We start from the raw sequence: 19,134 nt of genomic DNA on the forward strand, positions 1-19,134 counted from the left end.
GAATCATTTGCATTATTTGTAATTAAATAAAAGTAAACAAAGTACACATGAACAAAAATATTTGGTGGGTACTTCAGTTGTACTTCACTGACTTGGGTTGATGTACTGGATCTGACTGGAATGTGTTCTGACCGGTTTTTGTTTTTCTGGTTAAATGTCTTTTAGAAACTCCAGAGCTGAAGCGCTGAAAGAGCAAGTAAATGGCCTGCTGTCTATCTTAAGACCCAGAGTTCTGGTCAACACTGTGAAGTTACACATTTGTGATATTTTTGTATTCTGTAGTTCTGTAAACTAACCCTGGGCATCTTGATGTAGATGGACATTTCAGATGTTCTTTCTGAAGACTGAAGACAAAATCAGAGAATGGTAAAACGAATCATGATCACTGATGCAGCGTTTCCTCTCTCTGTCTCTCTCTCTGTCTCTCTCTCTCTCTCTCTCTCGTCAGCAATGCGTTGGTCTGACTTTTTGTTCAAGATGGCCATAAGTGCGTCAGTAGTACATACATTCCACCTACTGGTCAAACATAGGTATTACACCATGAAACAAAGAAACTCTTTTTGATCCTGATAATGCACCAAATTAGGTGGGTTACATCTAGTATAATAGAACACACACACACACACACACACACACACACACACACACCCCATCTAAACCGCTTATCTGGAGTCTATACCAGCTGTCATCAGGCGGAAAGCAGCATACTGGTCTGGACAGGTTGCCAGTCTGTCACAGGGCACCAGAACATTGGACAGCATGTGTTTTATTTTTTTTGTTCTCCCGACTCCATAATAATTACTCAAGAGATGTTTTTTTTTGTTCTGTTTTTTGTAAATTTTTGTTTTGTACTGCTTATTCATTACTAATGTTCACTCTCTCAGGTGGAGACAGAAGTGAAGAGGAAACTGGTAAGACTGCAGCAGCCTCCTCCACTGCAGCTCAGACTGGAGTCTCAGTTAGTGCTCTTACTATTTTCAATTAAATATAGAGATTAAATGACCTGCATGTAGCGCCCCCTTAACTCTAGGCTATGCTATCCGAGTTCATGCTCTATTACTTTAATTAGGAGCTGTTAGAAAAATGCTTAAATCAAACAGGCATAGTTATGAATACAGGCTAGTGCAGGAACCCTTCTGAATAATATTTTACCTCAGTTATAATTTAGCTTACCCAATAAGACTGGAGTACCTAGAGTAACACTCTAGATATGTGGCTATTATAACTTACAACAAAACAAAACCCAGCCTCTAATGATTAATAAAAATAAACAGAGAATTACTGGATCTTGGGCTGGGGTATTTATTAAAACCAGCTTAGAAAAAAATAGTTCACTCAATTTGGTCACTCAAATCTGCTCTCTCTTTTGGTCACATAACAAAAGAATAAAAAAAAAAAACATAAAATACACAATTTAGCGTTCAATGGTTTCCCAGAAATGTATAGTAATACCCTATTAATACACAGCACTAACGTGGGCACACTCACACTCAAACTGTACCAGTAAACTTTAAATTAATCTGGTCAGAAATACTGAAATAAGAGGAAATAAATATGGGGTACCCCTTTTCTCTGTGTGGGTGTGTCTCTCGTGGTGGGCCCGAACGCTGCTCATGTACGTGGGGGCCTCAAACTAAATGGCCGCTTCGCGCAGAAAAAAAACACTTAACTTGCCTTGACTCACTCGGGGTCTAAGATGGGGGATGGAGTGGAGAGCTGCTACCTTGCTTCTGAGAGGGAAATCCAGCTTGTCCAGAGGAAGTCTGAGAGGCAGCTCAGACCGCTATCTGGTTTCCTGAGGTGGTGTAGAAGTTGCACCAGCAACTGGTGGGTCTCCAAGTCTCACTCCTAATCTCACGAGAGGGCGAGCTCCAGCCAGCAGGTAGCATGACAGCCGTTTGGGATGATACCAGCAGAGCTTTTTTTTGACTCAAATTTTTATTTTCATTATATATAAGAAAACAAAAACAATAACAGAACATAACAGTGTCAGTGGGATAAAATAATATTCACATATCGTCTTTTTCAAAGATTCCTGTGGTGTCTCTGTTGTGTGACTTCCATTCGTCCCATTTCTTACATTTCCCATTGAATTTTGTTTGTTGGAGTCTCAATCTGTGTGTAAGATGTTCCATTCCGAGGATCTCCTCGACTGTGTCCAACCAGTTCCTCCGAATGGGAGGATCCTCTTTATGCCACTTCCTAGTAATAGCCTTCTTGGCTGCAGCCAACAGAATTTTTACTAAATATGTGTCCTCGTGCTGTATGATGTCCTTTGTCAGGTTACATAGGTATAGTATCTTACATGTCTTTGGTATCTCATACCCCAAAATAGTTCTAATGCCCACCCACACATCATTCCAATAGTTAGCTATTTTATTACATTCCCAAAATACATGACTGTGACCTGCATTCTGCTCCCCACACCCTCTCCAGCATGTTTGTTGTGTACTTGAAAATTTGCTTTTTGATTTAGGAGTTATAAAGAATCTGATAATGTTTTTCCAACAAAATTCCTTCCACATCCTGGAGTTGGTGGTGGTTTGCTGAATTTCACAAATATTGAACCAGTCCTCCTCAGATATCTGTATTTTGCTTTCTTTTACCCATCTGTCTCTTATTTACAGTGTAGAGGTTTTTGTTTTTCTGCAGTCCCTGGTATAACGATGATACCACCTTCCCCGCAATGTTCCTATATGCATTACATATTAGTACTGTAATTTGGTTTATCTCCTGGGGAAGATCTGGCTTTATATCCTTCTCAAAGTAATCTCTAACTTGGTAGTATCTGAACTGGTCACAATCTTCCAATCCAAATTCCCTCTTCAGTTTTTGAAAGCTTTTAATTTTGCCCTGTTCCATTATTGTGCATATTGCTGTAATCCCCTTGTTCATCCATTGTTTGTAATTTCTATCCATTTCCCCTGGTTTAAATTTAGAATCACACGTCAGCCAGTTCAGAATTTTTATTTCCCTCTCCAAATCGTATTTCCGAACTACCATAAACCAGATTTCTAAAGTGAATATAGTAACTGAATCGAGCCTGGTCTTATATTTTCTAAACATGTCCCTGTTAGCAATTACACTTTGAATATGGTATCCCTCTCCTGTCAATTCAATATCTTTACACCTTGCAGTATATTCAGGATCACACCAATACACTAAGGGTCGAATCTGTGCCGCATAATAATATTCTAAGAGGTTCGGTAAAGCTAATCCTCCTCTGTCTTTGGGAATCTGAAGAGTTGTAAATTTTATCCTTGCCCCCCCAATGAAGCGTGAGGTTTTTTTATTCCATTATTTGAATTGTGATGCAGGGATGTCTATTGGTAATGATTGGAATAAATATTGGATTCTTGGTAAAATGTTCATCTTCATGATTTCTATTCTGGAACTAAAATCCAATGTTAATATTGACCATCTATCCATATCTTTTTGGATTTCTTGATTTAGAGTCCCAAAAATAATTTTGTACAATTGTGTTAAGTCACTACTAATATTTACACCTAGATATTTTATCGTTCTTGCTTTCCATTTGAACTTATATGCTTGTTGAATGGCTTGGGGTGGGGTATAGTTTATGGATAGCACCTGTGTTTTGGTCACATTGAGTTTATAACCTTACAAGTAGTGAAATGAGTCCAGTCTTTCCATAAGTCTTGGAAGACAGACATCCGGTTGTTTTAGACTAATCATAACATCATCTGCGAATAATCCAATTTTATGTTCTGTACCCTTTACTTCTATCCCTGCTATACCTTCATCTTCTCTTATTGCTTGGGCCAAAGGCTCTATGAATATTGCAAAGAGAGTTGGTGATAAGCAACAGCCCTGTCTAGTAGATCTTCCCAGTTTAAACCAGTCCGTGAGACTGCCATTTATTTTAATTCTCGCTATCGGGTCTTGATAAAGTGTTCTAATTATGTTTACTGAATCTATATTGAAACCGAATCTTTCTAAACTAAGATATAAAAATTTCCAACTGACGCTATCGAAAGCTTTTTCTGCATCTAAGTTGAGCAGCAGTGCACTTTCTCCACTTTTCGTTACTTGCTCAATTATATGTAAAGTCCTCCTTATATTATCTTGTGTTTGACGCCTCTTAATAAAGCCACATTGGTCTTCATTAATTAATTCTGTCATAAATTTTCCAAGTCTCTTAGCCAGGATGGTCGTATATATCTTATAATCACAATTTAATATTGATATTGGTCTATAATTTTGGCAGAATTCTTTATCCTTCCCCTCCTTGGGAAGAACTGTGATTATTACTTCCCTCCAAGAGGGAGGAATCTTGCCTTTTTTTAAGGTTTCATTGAATGCTGCTAATAACATTGGTTCTAATTCCTTTTTAAACATTTTATACCATTCGGCTGGGAATCCATCACTTCCTGGGGCTTTATTTGATTTTAACTTTTTAATGGCTTCTTCCAGTTCCTTTGCTGTGATATATGAATTTATATATTCTTTCTGTTTCTCTCCTATTGTTGGTAGATCTAACGAACCCAAAAAGTTTCCTATTAGTTCTTCGTCTGCCGAATCCGGTTGTGTATATAGTTTCCTATAGAACTTTTCAAAAGCTTTTTCTATTTTTCCTGGATCAAGTTCTAGTGAATTAGTTGTGTGGTCTCTGATTTTATGAATTGTGTTCGTGAGTTTTTGTTTTCTTATTCGCCTCGCTAGTAATTTTGTAGCTTTGGGGCCTGTTTTGTAATAAGTCTGCTTCAGAAGTCTAGATTTTAATTCCACTTCGTCTCGAAGTATCTCATTCACTTCTGTCCTCACTTCCTTAATTCGTTGAATTAAACCTACATCTTTTGAGGCTTTATGATGTTGCTCCATTTTTTTAAGTTCTTCAATCTTCATCTGATATAACTTAAGCCTAACTTTCTTATTGTATGTTGTTCGAGATATTAGTTTTCCCCGCATAACTGCTTTCATGGCATCCCAAAGAGCAGTGAAATCTACCTCTCCATTATCATTCTCTTTCCTATATGTATTCATTTCTGTTTTAATCTCTTCAACAAATTCTGTATTATTTAGTACACCAACATTCATTCTCCACGTTGTATTCCTTTTCCTGCTGCTCATGTTTAGTGTCTAGTGGAGAATGGAGTGATCCGACAAGTCAGCTACTCCGATTTTACACTCTTCTATCCTAAATCTGTCTGCTCTATTCATGAAGAAATAATCTATTCTAGTATAGACTGAGTGAGGGGCTGAATAGAATGTGAAGTCCCTTTCAAATGGGTGTAGTTCTCTCCATACATCAATAATTCCCAGCTCTAATAATACAGTATTTAAGTATCGTCTCACTGGGGTTTTGCTACTTTTCTTTGCACTAGTTGTATCCAAGACTTGGTTCAGCGTGATGTTAAAATCACCTCCACATATCAGTTTCCCTTCTATTTCTTGAACAACAACTTCGAAGAAGCTCTTGAAAAAACTCTTAGCACTGTCAGGGGGTGTATAGACATTGACAAGTGTAACTATTTGATTATCAATTTTCCCTTTAACCAGTATGTATCTTCCCTCTTTATCCTTCATTTCTTTTAAGGTCTCAAATTTTACTGCATTTGAAATGAAAATCATTACCCCCCTTTTCTTCCCATTTTTAAAAGAGCTATAGTGTGTGTTTTTAAATCCCATTTTTTTATATTTATCATGCTCCTGATCCGATAAATGTGTTTCTTGTAGAAAACTAATCTGTGAACTTTCTTTTTTTAATTTTGCTATGACCTTCCCCCTTTTAATTGGATCATTCAACCCATTCACATTCAAAGACACCACTTTAAGTTGACTATATTGCATTTCCTCCTTTGCTTAAAGTTTCTCTGTCTTTCCCACTGACACTTGCAACTCGAACAACAATTCGTACTCTAACACCAGAACTTTGTTTCCGATAACATTGGGCTTCTTTAAACATGCCCACATCCCTGCTGGAAGGAGAGGGGAAAGTCCCCCAATAATGGTGGGGCCCCTCACTAGAGGTAAGTAGAGGTCCTACGTAAAGACCCCCTTGGCTTCTAGTAGTGTCCAAAATATCTCTACATTCCAACTCCACCAGCCTAACTAAACTTATGAAAAGCCTCTTTTGTGCAAGGTAAGCCTTCGCCTATTAAACAATGTGTATTTAACCATAAGGAAATGAATAAACGCATATAACCTCCTGGGGTATTCCCATGACATAGTCTCTTCCCCCAAGTACCATTAAACTATACAAGCACTAAGCCTTCCTCTGTAATTATAAACGATGTATAAATGAATATAAAATACAGCACTAGTTCACTGTTCCTCATCATATCTTACTATACATTTAGACCGTGATCTATGTTCATTTTAAATTGAGACCTTATTCACGTCTGCCTGTCCGCTTTCCATTAAATGTTTTCTCCGTCCTCGATTCTCCTAAACTCCTGCAGTTTCCCTCTCGCGCGTTGAGTTACTCCTCCTTGCGCCCGTGGTTCCCCGACACGTTGCCACTGCGATGCCACCTGTATCCACTCTTCCATCGCGCGCCCCTCGTCCGCTTCCTTCACCTGTACATCCATTCCCCTTTTCCTCATCTCTTTCGCTGCCTCTTGCGCGCTGCTGTACAGCCGAGGTCCGTCCGTCCAGTGGATCCTGATACTGGTCAGGGGCGTTTGGAACCGAATGCCTTTCACCTTGAGAGTCTTTTTAATCTCCGTATAGGCTCTGCGCTTCTGTACCACCCCGGCCGCGTAGTCGTTGTCAAAGAACAGGGGTGTATTGCCAAGTTTAATCCGCCTTTCATAGGCTTTCTTTAATACCATCTCCTTCGTATCAAACCGGAGAAAGTTTATGATTATGGACCTCGGAGTCTCACCGGGACCGGGTCTCCTTGCTGCCGCTCGGTGTGCTCGTTGAATCAGCAGTTCGGTCCCTTCGGGCAGAGACAACTCTCTGTGTAATAACTCCTCAACAAAGTGGGTGACCGAGTCCCCCTCTGAATTTTCCGGGACCCCGAATATCCGCATGTTGTTCCTCCTGGACCTTCCTTCGAGGTCTGTTAGCTTTTCCTCTAGTTTTTTGTGCTCGCGGAGGGCCGTCAACAGTGCACCCTTAACTTCCATGTTAACCGTCTGGAGCTCCTCAATGCGTGTTTGGGCCTCGTTAAGACTTTCCCTCTGGTCCCTTAGTTCGTCTCTATTTTCCTTCAATCTGTTGTTGACATCCTCCTTAAAATGGGCAAACTCCTGTTTAAAACTCGCGTCGAGGGCCGTTATGTCATTTTTCATCTCCTCTCTGAGTTCGCGGATTTCTTTACTGATGTAGGTCAAGTATTTGTATAGTTCTGGCATGTTGTCTTTAGCTCACCACTATTAGCCTCTGTTTCACGGCTAGCTTCCATTATGAATTCTTGCGTCTTTTCCTGCGTTTTCGGATTTTTCCGGCTTTTCTGACGGGTTCCCCCACTCATCCCTGTAGCTTCAATTTGAATTAAGTTTGTAGTTCATTGAGGAAGGGGGGTTAATTGTCCCTGACTGGCGGGAGCTGCGAACTATGCTGCCATTCCCTACATCGTTCAACCGGAAGTCCTCCGATACCAGCAGAGCTTAATGCCAACAGCAGCCGTAACTAAAGGCAGAACTTCACTTTATGAGGGAGAGTTTCCCCCGTTTCCCACACTCAGTCAGGACAGGCCACTCTGGGGGTTCTCTGATTGACCACCTGGCTCTTGACTTGAAGAGAACTAGAAATATAATGTGTTTTACATGACTTTTTCTACCGGTCGCTGCAGTGTTCACCTCTCGCCCCTTCCTTTCTCTACACCCGCTCAACACCACTCTTCTCCTCCCTCCCCCACACAGACAGAGCGCCAGTCAACAGGCCAGGTGTACAACAGAGGTAGACAACTTTTGACAGCAAATGAGAACACTTAACTCCTGAGTATCATACTCGGCATTTTAACATTTTATACAGTTTTTAAAATTATTTTCAACATTTTAAAGCAAGGTTACTTTATGAAATGAAATAAAAGTTAGCCACAAATTTACAAGGGGCTACATGCACATCATGGCATTTTGTTTTTATTTACATTTAAAATTTACAACAGTATATAAAAAAGTCAGTTATCTGAATTTGTAGTCTCTTGGTATTTTTATCAGTGACACTAAACATACATTGAGTGTTTTTTAAAGCAGATTCCTTTAAACAACTAATGGTCTGTTTTTAGAAACACTTACTGCTACATGTTCCTGTTTTCCTTTCAGTCACCAGAACCTTCTATTATACTTCACTCTGGTGTCTGTCTTCATTTCTAGCTATATAAAATGGCAACAAATCAACAAGAGTTGCTGAACAGTCTTCAAAACTTTGGGCAAGAGGACCTGAAAACATTCCAGTGGCATCTGATTAATGGTGTGGAAGGATTCACCTCCATCCAAAAGGCTTTTCTGGAGAGGGCAGACAGACCTGACACTGTGGATCAGATGGTGCAGAGATATGGATACAACAGAGCTGTAGAGGTCACACTGGCTATCCTGAAGAAGATGAACCAGAACCAACTGGCTGAGGAGCTAACAACAAAACTCAAAGATGGTAAAATATGTAGTTACAGGCCACAGAAAGGGGGTGTTGTGTGATTTAATTTGATCTACAAGGTGTCTGGTAGACTAGGGGTGGGAGAAAATGAGTCATCAACCAGAAGTTTGTGGGTTTAAATCCCACAACTTACTAGGTATACCTGGTCATGTCCTTGGAGAAGGTACTTAACGCTCCATTTCCCCAGACTGGTGATGCTGTGCTGCTCCCAGATTGGCATAGATAGGCAGCAAAATTAGTTTTTTTTTGAAGGACCAATAAAGCATAAAACATAACATGTCCACTACCGTCCTGAGTGCTACAGCTCTAGGGGTTAATAAGTGGGACACCTTTTGAATTTAACAGCCCACACTGAAAATGAAATTCAGGACACACTGGGCTATAAAATCAAGAGGGTCCTCTTTAAATTTAGGGTTTCAACTAAAATGTAATTCATATACCTACACACACACACACACACACACACACACACACATTTTCTAAGCTGCTTCTCCCTCAGGGTTGTGAGGGTGTACTGGAGCCTATCCCAGCGGTCACTGGGCGGAAGGCAGATCATTGTATTCTGTGTTGTATCATAATTGGTACTAAGTTAATGGTGGGGTAACCGTCACATACTGTGACTAACCGTGTCACAGTGACATCATGTCTCTTGACGCTCAAGTTGAACACTGATCACAAATTTCTTGTTTAACTCATGAAGGCCTTACTAAGTAGCCAATGAGTTGACTCGCATGTGTTTATTGAGGCATTGCACTGAAGTCTGACACATGTGCCTTAGTCTTTCATCAACATGGGATTAGAGATTAGAGAAAACACAAATGAAATGAGACAAGTGTGTTGATCTTCATAAATCAGCCAGTGGTTAGGAACATACAGCATGCAAATAACAATGGTTTGGGGGACAAAACCGTGATTTAAAGGGTCAAAATAGGAATATTCATTAACAGCATTAAAGTCATGCACCAGTAGATGAACAGTAAAGAGAAGGCCTTTTCCTTCCTTCCACAAGAACTCAGTGGCTGAAGTCTTTTTTCATTACTTTTTATCCTTTTTCACTATTTGTTGATATCCTTTATTTCTTACAGTCAGTTATTAGGGCAATAACATAGAACATATTAGAGATACTTATACATGTCTAGACCCGGGCAGATGGGACAGCTCTTGGAAACGACAAAACCGAAGAACCAATTTTATTATCAATTGTGGATTCTTGACTACTTTCTCTATATCATCCAAACAGAGTGTGCACCAACAAATTACTGAGGAATTTCCTCCTTTAGAGATTGAAGAGACTTTCCATTGACTTAATGGAAATGTAAGCTGCACTCAAATCAAGAAATTATGCCTGAAGCATCATGTGCATGCTTTCAGAAGCAGTGATGTGCTTGGCTGTACAGTTACAGCTGTTTGGTACCTCCTCTCTGTGTTATATCACTTTTTTGGGAAAGTAGACTCTGTCTAGCATGGCAGAACATGAGACATCATTTGTTTTATCTTTTTATTCTCCCTACTAATTAATAATTGCTCAGGGATGTTTTTTTGTTTTGTTTTGTGTGTATTTTTGTTTTGTACTGCTTATTCATTACTAATGTTCACTCTCTCAGGTGGAGACAGAAGTGAAGAGGAAACTGGTAAGACTGCAGCAGCCTCCTCCACTGCAGCTCAGACTGGAGTCTCAGTTAGTGCTCTTACTGCAGGTAAACTCAACACATCATCATCGCCATCATCTTCACAAGTGTATGGCAGTGATAGAAAAGTAAACATCATGGTGCTCATAATGCAATTCTCTGTATTTAGGGTGATGGGGGGTTTGTATACTGTGGGCCAGCTTTCCAGACGGGGGTTAAGCCGGTCATAGACTATGCAGGATTTGGAGTTTTCAATTGAAAGTAACATGTAGTTCATGAGGAAGCTTGTAAGTTCAAAAGCCTTTACATTCCAGCAATCTTGGCATCACTCTGGCACATACTGGCCATGTAGAAAAGTCTATGCTTCTATTTGAAATATCTTCAAAATATACCTTTTAAACTTAACATGTTAGAATATGTACCAAATCCACTAATTGCTGTATAGCTTTGTAGACACATATAACTAATTACTGTATAACATTTATTCCTCTGTGCTGTACTGAAAGCGAGAAAGAAGACAGTTTACATTATATGCATAAAATGTAATAAGAAATTTGTGTAGTATGTATCATAGGTGGACTTTCTGTTAAGCCTTATTAGTAAAAGTTTTATTACTGTCTTTCTGATATATCCTTGTTTTTAACTAATATAAGTCGTACTAGTGTGCAAAATGAAAAGTGTGGTAAAGAAAGATGAAAACAGAAGAAATTCTGTATAATACAAGTTTAGTCAAAACCACTCAGCCTTACTCACGTCACTAAAAATGGAATAACATTTAGTTTTCTTGTTACGTTTTAGCAGCTAAAGAAGATGGAGCTGTAAAAGACGCACTGAAAAGACATTTTGTGGTAAAGTTGGCAAAGCTGTATGACAGAACTTCACTAGAAGGGGATAATTTGCTTTTGAAGGACATTTACACTGAACTTTATGTGATTGAAGGCTGCACAGGAGGAGTGAACACTGAGCACGAAGTGAGACAGATAGAAAGTTTTTATCCCAAAATAGAGGAAAAACCAATCAAGTTCAGTGACATTTTCAAAACACGATCCAGTCAAAATGAGTTTGGTACTAAAGTACTTACATTGGGAATAGCAGGAGTGGGAAAAACAGCCTCTGTACACAAGTTTATTCTTGACTGGGCTGAAGACAAATGCAACCAGGATTTAGATTTCATTCTGTTTCTTCCCTTTCGGGAGCTGAACGTGATCAAAGAGGATCAGTACAGCCTCTGGAGTCTTCTGCTTTACTTCCATGATGAGTTCCACAATGTGGATGTGAGGGAGATCCTGAATGACAAGTGTAAGGTGGTTTTTATATTAGATGGACTGGATGAAAGTAAACTTACTCTTGATTTTAATCAGAAGAAACTATCTAAAGTAACAGAGGAGACCACCATTGATAGACTAATAACAAACCTCATCAAAGGAGAGCTTCTTCCCTCTGCTCTTATCTGGATAACCACTCGACCAGCAGCAGCCAAACAGATTCCACCCGAGTACATTCATCATGTGACAGAAATACGTGGATTCAATGACCCACAGAAGGAGGAGTACTTCAGGAAGAGAATCAGGGATGAAGATCAAGCCAGCAGAATCATTTCACACATTAAGACAGCAAGAAGTCTCCACATTTTGTGTCACATTCCAGTCTTCTGCTCAATCTCAGCCACAGTGCTACAGGAAATGTTGAAGGATGACAAAGACTTGAAAAATGCTCCCACGACTCTTACAGAAATGTACACACGATTCCTGCTGTTTCAGACGAGAAAAAAGATTGAGAAATACAGCACAATGCAACGTGAGGACAGTACAGTTCCCCCATCTGAGAGAGACAGACTGGGAGTAGAGGGTGTACTGAAGCTCGGAAAACTAGCTTTCCTCCAGTTACTAAAAGGACAACTCATATTCTATGAGAAGGATCTGAAAGAATGTGGCATTGATGTTGATGAAGCTGTAGTCTACTCTGGAGTTTGTACACAAATCTTTAAAAAGGATGAGAAGATTTTCTGTTTTGTCCATTTGAGTTTCCAGGAGTTTCTTGCTGCCGCCTTTGTCTTCCTCACATTCAGAGATAAAGGTAACCCACTCCTTCAAACCAAACGTGAGAGAATAAAGTGGACGTTTAAACATACACTGGGTGATCTCCTCAAGACAGCAGTGGATAAGGCCATGAAGAGTGAAAATGGACATCTGGACCTTTTCCTCCGCTTCCTTTGTGGCCTCTCCCTGGAGTCCAATCAGAGGCTCCTTAAGAGTCTGCAGCCAGAAATGGACATCAAAGAAGAGAGTCTAAAGGACACTGCAGACTACATTAAAAGAAAGATCAAGAAGAAAAAACACTCTGAGAAGAGCATCAATCTCTTCCACAGCCTGAGTGAACTGAAAGACAATTCACTGACAACTGAAATTCAGGAATACCTGAACTCAGGAGATCTCTCAACACAGAATCTGTCATCTACACAGTGGTCAGCTCTGGTGTTTGTGTTGCTGATGTCAGAAGAGACTCAAGAGAAGTTTGAGCTGAAGAAATACAGGCCATCAGACGAAGGACTGAGGAACCTACTGCCAGTGGTGAAAAGCACAAGACGAGCTCTGTAAGTACTGTTTTCATGAATGTTTCATTTATTTAGTTATTTATTTTGTAAAATGAAATCCTAATAGCTACATAATGAGGACATCTTAGGTGAGCTTGCGAGTCTCATTTTAACTGGTATTTTAAACTTCTGTAGAAGAAATTTAAAATACACAAAAGCAGTGCACAAAGCTTCGGTGAGCTACAGATGTTTTCTCTGACTTGATTTTGAATGCCTTGCTGACCAACCTTCAAAATATGTAGCAAATCTTCCTGGGTTATTTTAACTCATTATGAAATTCAAGTACTGCTGCTGAAATAAGTAAACTAGTGAATATACTGTGACATGATATACATTTTATGAGTGCACAGTAGAAATGGGCCAGAATGATGAACAATGTGGGCCAGTTTAAAACAGGTGTGCTGCATTGTATGTTTTTCATTGCTAATTTAGCTGAAAATCTCTGAAAAAAGGCGTTTTGACTATATTTGAACTTTTAATATTCAATTTCTAAATGAAGTACATTTCTAAATGAATAGTAGGCCTATTTAACCCTTTAGAAGACTATGCTATATAGCCAAATGTATGTGAACATCCCTTCTTATTATGGAGTTCAGGTATTTCAAGTGGTCAAGTCAGGCTTTATTATCATTTGAGCTGTTTACAAGTACACACTGAAATGAAACAATGTTCTTCCAGGACCAAAACAAGAACAGTAAACCCTTTCTCCACATCATACAAGGTTCAGTGATCTCCTAGCTGCAGTTTGAGAAATAATGAATCATTTTTACCCAATTTCTTCCCCAATTTAGTCGCTTCCAATTCCACCTGCTAGTTATGACTCCCCCAATCACACGATACTACCAACACTAGGAGGATGAAGGTTGGCGCAGGCTTCCTCTGAGACCTGTGAAACCAGATCTTTCACGTCAGCTAACAGACGCCTGCGCTGATTAGCATTGCTTTGAGTTCATGGGGGAGAAGAGACCCCAACAACTTTAATAACCTTCGCCCGATTTCTAACCTCCCTTTCATTTCCAAAATACTTGAAAAAGTTATTGCTACTCAAATTCATTCCTACCTATCCCAAAATTGTCTCTATGAACAATTCCAGTCTGGTCTTCGCCCCCTCCATAGCACAGAAACTGCTCTTCTTAAGATCACTAATGACCTTGTCATGACAGCTGATTCTGGTTTATTTCCATTCTCATTCTTCTAGATCTGAGCGCAGCCTTCGACACTATTTCTCATACTATCCTCCTTAACAGACTATCTTCCATTGGCATTAATCATATCGCACTCGACTGGTTTCATTCCTATCTCTCAGGCCGCACTCAGTTCATTCAACTCATATCTTTCAGGTCTCAGTCTTCTCCTGTTTCTTCTGGTGTACCCCAGGGTTCTGTCCTGGGGCCCCTACTTTTCATCATTTACCTTCTGCCCCTTGGCAATATTTTTCACTCTTTCGACATCCATTTCCACTGCTATGCAGATAACACCCAGCTCTATCTATCTAGCAAACTAAGTACTTTGTTCCCGCCCTCTTCCCTTTTATCTGAAATAAAATCCTGGTTCACCTCTAATTTCCTAAAACTTAACAGTGATAAAACTGAAATTTTGCTTTGTGGTTCCAAATCCACATTATCGAAAGTGGATATTTTCTCTATCCAAATTGACAGTACATCACTCTCCCCCTCACCTCAGGTTAAGAGCTTGGGTGTCATCTTAGATAACTGTTTATCTTTCCGCTCTCACATTAGTAATGTAACCCGGTCTGCATATTTCCATCTGCGTAACATCAATCGTCTACGCCCTTCCCTCACCCCCCATACTGCATCTATTCTAGTTCATAGTCTTGTTACATCCCACATTGACTACTGTAATTCTCTTCTCTTTGGCCTTCCTCATGAATCCCTCCATAAGCTTCAGCTGGTTCAGAATGCAGCTGCCTGTATTATCACTAAAACTCCTTCATTCCATCACATTACACCTGTCCTTCAACAGCTCCACTGGCTCCCTGTTAAAGATAGGATCGAATACAAATTTCTCCTCCACACATTTAAGGCCACACATAATCTTGCCCCCCTTTATCTGTCAAATCTTCTCCAAATCGCAACTTCTACTCGCTCGCTCAGATCCTCCTCTTCCATTCATCTCTCTGTACCTTCTGCTCGTCTGAGTACCATGGGGAGCAGAGCTTTCAGCCGCTCTGCTCCCAAACTCTGGAACTCCCTCCCACCTGACATCCGTAACATTGACTCTTTTCCTCTTTTCAAATCAAGTCTTAAAACTCACCTGTTCAAATTAGCCTACTCTCTCTGTTGATGTTTTTTTTTATTTATTTTTTTATATATAACCCTACATTTTCTACAGTGTCCTTGAGTGTCGAGAAAGGAGCTTTTAAATTAAATATATTATTATTATTATTATTATTATTATTAAGGGGCGGGGGGGGGTCATCCTACCCACCCAGAGAGAGCGAGGACAATTGTGCTCTCTAGGATTCTTGGATCATCAAGGATCGAACTCATGATCTCCAGATGATACGGCCAACTCCTCAATTTAATTAATACACATTAATACATATATGAAATTAAAATCTACACAAACCACAAACAACTGCAGATAAGTTGCATTAACCAAACAGGACAATGATCTACACAACTACAGAATTTAATAAATGAATATACAGTTAGTCATTCACTAGCAATCAAACTATTTATACAGCTAATGCAGTAAATACATTACAGTAATTATTTCAATCATTTATGTACAATTAAATTACATAAATATTCCTTCACATTCACATGGACCAGCCGCTTCATTAAGTCCACCTCTTTGTCACGTCACATCAGCTTTATTGTCAGTACTACAACATGTACAGGACATACAGTACAGTGCACTGAAACTGCGTTACTCTCAGACCCCATGGTGTAACAGTAACATTACATAGACGGTAAACGGGAAAAGTGTCAATTTAAATAGACATTTAAAAAACACTAATCGTAAAAATAAACATTAATTTTAAAAAAATAGATGAATAAAGAGTAATATGAATGTAAGAAGGTCCTGAAATGAACATTAAAGTGACATAAGGCACAGACAGATTAAGGTCTGTGGGTATAAAGATAAACAGTAGTGCAGTTAGAATGAGCTTATGGAGCAGGTAAAGTTACGAGTGCGTATATTTTACTCACTTTCTTTTCTTCTTCTCTGTAGATTTGCTGGATGTAACCTCACTGTACAGTCCGGTAAAATGCTGAGTGCAGCTCTACAAACAGAAAACCCCTCTCTGACAGAGCTGGACCTCAGTAACAATGATCTGCAGGATTCCGGTGTAGAGCTGCTCTCTGATGGACTGAAGAGTTCGGACTGTAAACTGGAGATACTCAGGTTAGATTTCCTAAATGTGATGACATTTCGCTGTTCTACTCCAGCATCACAGGAGGATGCAGCTAATGATTGTGCTGTATGTATGTATTGTGTTATATACATATTTCAGACAGGATATTTTCTAATGAAGCTGACAATAATCTGAGTATATTGCTAACTGCATGAAACCAACTGAATTTTCTGAAACGGGTGATTCTGATCGTGTCATTGGCTCATTATTGTGTGAAGCAACTTGATATCAATCAACAATATGCAGTTCCATAGAATTACAGAAACATATGCATTTGTTTGCTTTTTATACTTTTTAATACTTAATAGGTATTACAAATTAAAAATATAAAAGAGTAATTACTATTACTTCATTTTATTTAATTGAATTTAACTTAAGTCATAACTATTCTTATTATGAATTTAATTAATGCTAATTTAAGCCAAATCAAGTTAAGTTTACCACCCATGTCAGAAATTCTGCCAGTAAGTGGTGTAAAAACAAACAATATAACACTAAAAATAGAGCAAAACACTACATATAGTAACCCGTCATGCACAAGGTATACAAAACACATGTATTACCATAACAAAGTAACAAAAGATATTTGAGCACAAAAGTGCAGAAAGAAATGAAAGTTATAAAACACAATCTGTTAAATATACTGTACGTCAGTATAGAGAGGAGTCAGTGGCAGCTGCTCGGTTCCTATAATCTCACTGTCTTGTTTAAGAAAAGGGAGAATTTCTGTAGAATGAAGAATCTCAGATTAGAAAACAGAATTCAACTGCAATAAACGACTGTTGGAGGTGCTCCATGACCTTAAGCTGCTTTGTGAAACCACACCCTGGATGGTGCTGCTAGCTGGAAGAGAAAGTGTCTAAAACACCAACAGAGAGGCATCTGCGCTAGGCTAACAGCTAAACCACAGTGCTTCTGGACAGTTTTGAGCATATAGACTGGAGCGTGTTCAGGAAGGGGGCTGCATATAACACTTCAGCTGATTCTGAGGAATATACAGCATCCGTAACTGGCTACATTAGAGCATAGATGATGTGACTTCAGCAAGAGCAAACCTGTCCTGAGCTGTCAGACGGGTAAAGTGACACCACATGCCTGTGATTGTGATGCCTTGCTTCAAGATGCTCTGAACATTTTCTATGTGCAGCATGAAACACGAAACAGCCAGCAAGGAAGACCATCTCCTCTCCCACTGACCAAGTATTACCTCAACATCCGCAACATCACCTCATCAAGTTTGCTAATGGTACTACAGTGGTGCAGAGATAGCAATATATCTCTCAATGTAGATGAGATCAAAAAGATTATTGTAGACTTCAGGAGGAACTTTGGAGGTCACTCTCCACTGCACATCGAGGGCTCAACCGTGAAGAGAGTCCAAATCTCATAGTTCCTTGGTGTCCACATCACCAATGATTTCCCCGGCTTTGTATCAGAAAATCCATTGGAGTCCATGGGCTCCATAAGGGCCTTGTGTGTGTTTCCGTAAAACTAATAGGGCCAAACTGCAAGCAGGACCTGTGTGGACCATCATCCACTGATCCCTTATTGCGTCCCCTTATACAGGCTAATGATGGGCCCTTGTGGGGCATTATTGTTCATTTCAGCAGTAAACCTGGGCCCTAAGAGGGTAAACACATATATTTCATACAGTTACCACAGGCCAGCATGCAAATTTCTGTGGTATTTTAAACAGCTCCAACTTGTTCACTCTGCCTGACAGCAGACGTCACTTTTCTATCACAACATGATGAAACAGTAAATAGCAGTAAAGTGTTAGATGGATTGAATTGTATGGCAGTGAGCGCATAGTTTACCACCACTATCACAGGTTATAATGAACAAAACACTGAACTCCATTTGGGATCTCCAGGCCAAGATGCAGAGAAACGTATGTGTTTTATTTAAAAAGCACAACACAAAGCTCCATCCCTGTCCTCAGTCTGGCTGACAGTGCAGGAGTCTCTTAAAAAAGATGGCTATTCAAGTGTCCTTTACTAAAGGCCCGGTTCTATGTAGAGTTGTAAAGAGTTCTGTATAGAACCAGTTCATGCTTACATGGTTCTTTCCTTGGTGAAATTGTTCTTCCAATTGATGCAGAATGTGTATGTGGTTCTATATACAAACTTTCTGAAAATGGTTCTGTACGGCACCAAATAGAGCTCTTCTATTCTTACAAGACTGACATCATAACAACAGTAGAACCCTTTTTGGAGCTGTATGTATAACCATTTTTAAAAAAGGTTTGATATGTTTACTTGTTGTTATACCACTGATTTAGAAAATACATTACAGCTTGTCGTGGACTTAAGTTGCTTTGCTAATGTTGATGGAATACAGAATAAACTGTACCACATACCACTGGAGAAGCATCACATGGCTGATTGGACAGAACACAGCAAGCACATATGACCTCTAGTTAAAGTTAATCTGGAGCTCATTGCACATTTTCCAAGGCTGAGTATGGAGTTTAGTTCTTTGATTCTACATTCAAGTTTGGTGAGGCTGAAACTGGCTTACTATGCACACTAGACGTTATAGGTAAACAACATCCAGACATGCTGGTGACTTCTCTAGGATCAGTCTCGTCTCAAATGGATGTGGAACAACAAGTCAACCTTTCAGATTGTTCATGAAAATAATGGACAGTGTTCTCTGGGTCACAGAACTAAAGAACCATCCAGATCGTTACCTGTGTAAAGTTCAAACAATAGGGTCTGTCACATTATGGGTAGTTTTAGTGCCCATTGCATAGACAACCTGCACATCTGTGAAATCACCATTAACACTAGAACTACCAGACCTCTGCCATTTGGCAGTTACACCTTTAACTCCCAAAGAACTGCCAAATGGCAGGTGTGAAAAGCCCTTCTTGCCTCCAATGTTATGTAAATGAGGCCATTACATTTGCAAGAAGTAACTCTAAGGACACTCTCCTACACTCTACACCCTTCTCGGCAACAAGT

The 19,134-nt window shown here is 39.5% G+C and overlaps 1 protein-coding gene across 3 annotated transcripts in view; it reads left to right on the forward strand.

The window, feature by feature from the left end:
- The first annotated feature begins 890 nt into the window (after window positions 1-890).
- The window catches only part of LOC108410791 (NACHT, LRR and PYD domains-containing protein 12-like), a 44,241-nt gene continuing 25,997 nt past the window's right edge, over window positions 891-19,134 (forward strand). For all 3 annotated transcript variants that reach the window (XM_017682055.2, XM_037543673.1, XM_037543674.1), the window contains exons 1-5: window positions 891-958; window positions 8,286-8,562; window positions 10,170-10,262; window positions 10,995-12,786; window positions 15,985-16,158. In XM_017682055.2, the coding sequence (XP_017537544.1) occupies window positions 8,295-8,562; window positions 10,170-10,262; window positions 10,995-12,786; window positions 15,985-16,158 (2,327 nt within the window). In that variant the 5' untranslated portion in view covers window positions 891-958; window positions 8,286-8,294. The remainder of the gene's footprint in view (window positions 959-8,285; window positions 8,563-10,169; window positions 10,263-10,994; window positions 12,787-15,984; window positions 16,159-19,134) is intronic.

This window comes from Pygocentrus nattereri, chromosome 12 (assembly GCF_015220715.1).
Source record: "Pygocentrus nattereri isolate fPygNat1 chromosome 12, fPygNat1.pri, whole genome shotgun sequence".
In the NCBI taxonomy this organism is placed as follows: Eukaryota; Metazoa; Chordata; class Actinopteri; order Characiformes; family Serrasalmidae; genus Pygocentrus; species Pygocentrus nattereri.